Source organism: Bombyx mori, chromosome 8 (assembly GCF_030269925.1).
Source record: "Bombyx mori chromosome 8, ASM3026992v2".
NCBI classification, from domain to species: domain Eukaryota; kingdom Metazoa; phylum Arthropoda; class Insecta; order Lepidoptera; family Bombycidae; genus Bombyx; species Bombyx mori.
In genome coordinates, this window is record NC_085114.1 from 4988578 (window position 1) to 4994577 (window position 6000).

At 35.5% G+C, this 6000-nt stretch overlaps 1 protein-coding gene across 1 annotated transcript in view; it reads left to right on the forward strand.

Moving 5' to 3' along the window:
* The window catches only part of LOC105841330 (uncharacterized), a 164654-nt gene extending 162687 nt beyond the window's left edge, over window positions 1-1967 (forward strand). Inside the window, exons 6-7 of the mRNA XM_021346639.3 lie at window positions 136-361; window positions 925-1967. Of these exons, the coding sequence (XP_021202314.1) occupies window positions 136-361; window positions 925-1402 (704 nt within the window). The 3' untranslated portion in view covers window positions 1403-1967. The remainder of the gene's footprint in view (window positions 1-135; window positions 362-924) is intronic.
* Window positions 1968-6000: the final 4033 nt, after the last annotated feature.

Below are 6000 nucleotides of genomic sequence, written 5' to 3' on the forward strand. Positions count from 1 at the left end.
CAGAAGAATCAAAGTAAAATGTTGATCAGATAATAAAATAAAATCTCTTCTACTACCTCATTATGGTAGTTGCTTCGATTTTCACTTCGACTAATAATCCAAGAAATCATGGTTTTAAAGATTTTGTTATTACAGAGCCTCATGGATCAGCCGCCTTACAAACACAAACGCTCGACAGAAAAAAAGTAATCAGTATGAAGTGCTTGGCGACAGTCCATAGCCCCGTTAGAGGTAGAGCCAGAAATACTATCCAGAGACCAAGAGGAGCAGCTATTGAACAACTCATAGCTGAAGAATGTGGAGAATTAGCACTCAATCGAAGTCAAGATGATTTAGATGATTCTGAGGATCCTGACGAAGGGTAATCATTATTTAGTAGTTTTTGTTGCATTAGTATATGTTGCTCTAATTTAAAAAAAATATCTAAAACTCAGCTAAAAAATAGAAAATAAATTTTAATAAATTTAAATTGAAAATAGTGTATAAAAATATTTTTTATTTAAAAAAAAGCGCGGGCTGTTATTAGTTATAAATATTTTTCTGACAGACATGAGTAGAATTATTATTTCAATAATATCTTAAAAAGCAACCCACGCTTTTTTTTAAATAAAATAAATATTTTTACACTATTTTCAATTAAAATGTATTAAAATTTATTTTCTATTTTTAGTTGAATTTTATATAAAGCGTGTTTTTTAGTTTTTTTAAGCTATTATTAATTTTTCATTTTTTAGTTGAATTTAAATTTTTTCAATTTTTTTTAAATATTGAATTGTCATCGGTCCTCGATAAATCTACAAAGTTTGAATGAAATCTGGCCGTTTAAAGTGGGTCAAAATCGCGTCTAAAGGAGTCAGTTACAAACATACATACAAGTGAAGCTAATATAAAGCGTGTAAAAAAACCTTTTTCTTTCATTCACAGTCTATGTCCCCATGATACGCCATCGAGAGTGCCTTTGATTTGGAGCGAAGATAACCACAAAAGCAAGAGCTGTGCCGTTCCAAGCACAAGCACAACCGTCAGTGTTCAGCATCACATGCATAACACCGTAGAACATTGCCATATCCCAGCTGGTATCGTGCTGTTTCTCCTACTGGCCTACATATGTGTTGGAGCGGCGATCTTTTCCGCATGGGAAAATTGGAGTTTCCTAGACGCCGCCTACTTCTGCTTCATAGCCCTAGCGACAATCGGCTTCGGGGATTTCGTTCCGACCAGCTTACTGACTGCCAAACACAGTACTGAAAACTCCAAAAGTGAATACATTCAGATGATCGCATGCTGCGCTTACTTAGTTTTCGGATTGATCCTAATTGCGATGTCATTTAGCCTACTTCAGGATGAAGTGGTTTCTCGATGTTCCCAGTTAGCTAACACTTTAGGTTTGTCTCGTCAATGACAATACGAAAAGAGCGAATGTAGCTCCACAGACAATCATTTAAGGATGTTATGATCGTTAGTGTAAAAGTCGTAGGGTCCACGTCTCATGACCTAAGTACCTATAAGTTGTGATCTATTTTTTCAAAGTTTGGTTTATCCTATTCTTTTATAGAATTTGTCTTTTTCTCGGAATCACCACCTTACTTTAACTATAATATGACTATAATTATGAGATGATTAAAATTTTGTTAAATAAATAAAGAACTAGAATATATCATGATATTTGATTTAAAAATATATGGAAATCCGATTTTGTAGCTCTAATGTGGAAATTTATCTTACAGTTAGCTGGAATCCATTTTTTTCTTATAATTGATCGTTGTAACATTGTAATGTCGTTGTTATTATTGTATTGAAAATGAAAATTGTTTTCTCATATCATTACTGAGAAGAAATAAAAATTGATGGAAATTTTTACGGAATTTGTACACGAAATGTATGATGAAGTTTATGATGTAAATATTGTATATTTATAAAAGCAAGGCTGAAATTGTAATGAAACAATAAAATTGTGTTGAAATGTGCCTCTTTTTTTTTTTTGGAGTACGACCTCATAATTATTACATTTCTTAGAAAATGGCTACTTATATCAAATTGAAATATTCTTTACGAATAGGCAATCACGTCTCTTCTCTTACCATTCCTTATTAGTAGAATTTGAATAAAGAAAAGTATGAAACCATTCAAAATTTTTTTATGAACTAAAATATTAATCGAAGTAAACATTTATGTGCGAGTAAATAGTTTTTTTTTTTCGAAAAGCAAATAATAATCGCCCGTTTCCAAAAAAATGAATTCTGAAGCATCTATAGTCTAATAAGTAGAGCAAATGATGTGATTGAGCCAAAAAATTATAATGAAAGTAAATATATACATTTGTATATAAATATGTCTGCAAAGGGCCTTTAAATTGTTTAATAATTAACCAGAACTAGCGAAATGACTAGGGAAAAACTAAGTGCTTGTTCTATTAAAATATATATATTTTATTGTGGTTTGGTCCAAAGTAAAGTTTTATATGACATTTACGAATGACTTCGACGACAAAGTAACAACATCATAATAACAATAAAAATTAAAGACGTGATATTTATAAGTCTTGGTAAATAGATCGTAATAGACAGTAGACTATTACAGTAGTATATTATCGTAGGGCCTATTGTGAGTCCGTCCGATTAGATACTTCCGATCCGACCTATTTCTTCAATCAATTTGGTAATTTAAATTGACATAAAATCATAAGCTGGGTGTCGCCATTCACAGCTTGATATTAAAACACTTATAATCCCGTCAACACACCACATCCCAATGTGTGCTCGTATAACGAAATTAAATACATTTCCATTCGTAAATACAAATATATACCACTTATAATATCTCAGTCTGAAGTCGTCGTGGCCTAACGGATAAGACGTCCGGCGCATTCGTGTTGAGCGATGCACCGGTGTTCGAATCCCGCAGGCGGGTACCAATTTTTCTAATGAAATACGTACTCGACAAATGTTCTCGATTGACTTCCACGGTGAAGGAACATCGTGTAATAAAAATCAAACCCGCAAAATTATAATTTGCGTAATTACTGGTGGTAGGACCGCTTGTGAGTCCGCGCGGGTGGGTACCACCACCCTGCCTATTTCTGCCGTGAAGCAGTAATGCGTTTCGGTTTAAAGGGTGGGGCAGCCGTTGTAACTATACTTGAGACCTTAGAACTTCTATCTCAAGGTGGGTGGCGCATTTGCGTTGTAGATGTCTATGGGCTCCAGTAACCACTTGACACCAGGTGGGCTGTGAGCTCGTCCACCCATCTAAGCAATAAAAAAAAATTTAAAAAAAATTGTATGTTGTAGTCACGTTTCCACCGTAAGGGATTTCGGTAGCTGAACAACATAAAACCGAACAACAGTATCTGAAACGACTAAGCTACTGAATTAAAAGCCGTCATAAAGCAACCTTTACAAAATAAGTTCCACCAAAATCCAGGAAAGGATAAAAAAAGCTCAGGCCACATTACAAGGGATAGTTGCAAAGTAAATTCCCGTACGCGTTAAATCCCCGTGCGGGATTACGTTTGTTCAGACAGAGGGCAAGTGTCCTTAAATTACCGCTACTAAAGTTTTATTATTTTGTAAGCCCGTTGGAAGTTACACTGATGTTTCGGTCAGAGGTAAAGACTATGAAATTACTTCTAATCATAGTGAGCTTGAACAAAAATATAAATATAGTTTGCTTATTTATCTTGGGCGGGCACACTACGTCGTGTTTAACAGCTGTTGTAAACTATAGTTAATACATCAAAACATTGAAATCTCCCGTACATCGGATCGCGAGTAAACTAACCCACAGACACAGCCCACTGATTTTCTCGCCGGTTCTTCTCAGTGGGTCGCGTTTCCGATCCGGTGGTAGATTCTGCGAAGCACATTGCTCCTGCTAGAGTTAGTGTTAGCAACGCCTCCAGTTTTAAGCCCCGAGAACTCACCTAAACGTTAGGGTTATGCTGACATAGGCTATGTCAGGCTATCAGCTGAGTTAAGAAAAGAAAAAATGAAATTTTAATCACATATTAAAACAGCACACAGACACACAGTCTATGCATGTATTTATGTATGTGTATGAATGAAGGGATCGCTCTTAACGATAAGACCGCCAGTTCTACTTTTTTATATTTAATGTTTCGCATTTATTTATTTCACGTACAATAAAGCATACTCTCTCTAACATCTGCTCAATCTCTCAAACCAAAATGCACGATTGCTTTAATAAGCAGGGCGTTGGATCCTACTGAAGTGCGCTCGCAACAAACTCTACCTATCTAAGTTAGGAACTAGCAAGAGGGGAATTAAGGAGTTTGATTGAAACAAAAGGATGGGAGATTTATAACAGAATGCAGTTGTGTAGGCCGGGATTGCATACACGTAACATTCAAGTTCTTGGACCGGACAGATAAACTTAGAAGCTAAGCTAGCGGGATTATTAAGAAAACCAGAAATACAGTACTTTTTTTATTGCTTAGATGGGATGATGAGCTCACAGCCCACCTGGTGTTAAGTGGTTACTGGAGCCCATGGACATCTACAACGTAAATGCGCTACCCACCTTGAGATATAAATTCTAAGATCTCAGTATAGTTACAACGGCTGCCCCACCCTTCAAGCCGAAGCGCATTACTGCTTCACGGCCGAAATAGGTAGGGTGGTGGGACCCACCCACGCGGACTCACAAGAGGTCCTACCACCAGTAAATGTTATAATATCATAGGTTAATCAATGAAATTGCCGCTGCCTTCGAGAATATAAGATTGAAAACTCAATTGTTTTTAAAAAGATTAATTTCTCCCTTCGAATATGATAACGAAGTAGCAAAATGGTGAAATCGCATGCAAGCACAGATAAAACTATACCAGTGTTCTATGTAGGAATTAAAAATAGTAGAATTAAGTATAAAATGGAAATAAGTAAGCGCGCCATATCTATGGTCTCAGCTAATCGTCTAATACCAAATAAACAGTTAGCTCGTAACCTATACATAAAAATATAAAAATGTAATTAAAAAGGAATAATGTCTCTATATTAGGGAACAATATTATTGTAAATAAGACACATAAATAGCATAACTCGTTTTGAAACGTTAACTCGATTAACGCAATTAGCTTTCCAACTGATCAAACGTTAAAATATACGTAATACATATTTTTATTAATATGTGATAAAAAAATTGTTATTGGTAAATGAAGTTTTTCTGGACTTTGATATTTTCAAGACTTGTACGTTATGCAATACACCAAAACTGTAAAGTATACAGATGCTAAATGTAATAAATAGAGCATAGTTTTTGACATGGATAAATGAGATGGTCCTCCATGTTGTTTCCTGAGTACTATGTATGATATGTCCATCTTAAAACGAGGTACCAAATCCTCGTTTACCTACAATAATAATAAATATTTTTATTTTATTTTTATTGCTTAGATGGGTGGACGAGCTCACAGCTCACCTGGTGTTAAGTGGTTACTGGAGCCCATGGACATCTACAACGTAAATGCGCCACACACCTTGAGATATAAATTCTAACATCTCAGTATAGTTACAACGGCTGCCCCACGCTTCAAACCGAAACGCATTACTGCTTCACGGCAGAAATAGGCAGGGCGGTGGTACCTACCCGCGCGGACTCACAAGAGGTCCTACAACCAGTAAAAATAGATAAGATGGTGATCTGTCTGGTATTACGCAAGCATCGGAGCCAATTGTCACTTGAAGTAGAATAAATAACTATTCCGTGCCAGAAATAGCTAGACCGGTTAGCTAAGGTTTTCCTCCGTGCGGACTCATAGCTTGTCCTATTCTCAGTACTGACTTGAATACTCGTAAATTGCAAAATTTATAAATAAATGTGAGAGAGTTCACTGTAATTGAATGAAACTTCGATCGGTGTACCGCATTTATTAATTTTCCATTTTTTTAACGGATTAAAATTAGTAGCATTGCAGATATATTGCATTTACGTAAATTAATTGTGTTATTATAGTATAAGCTAGTTGAATGGTTTATACGCTAT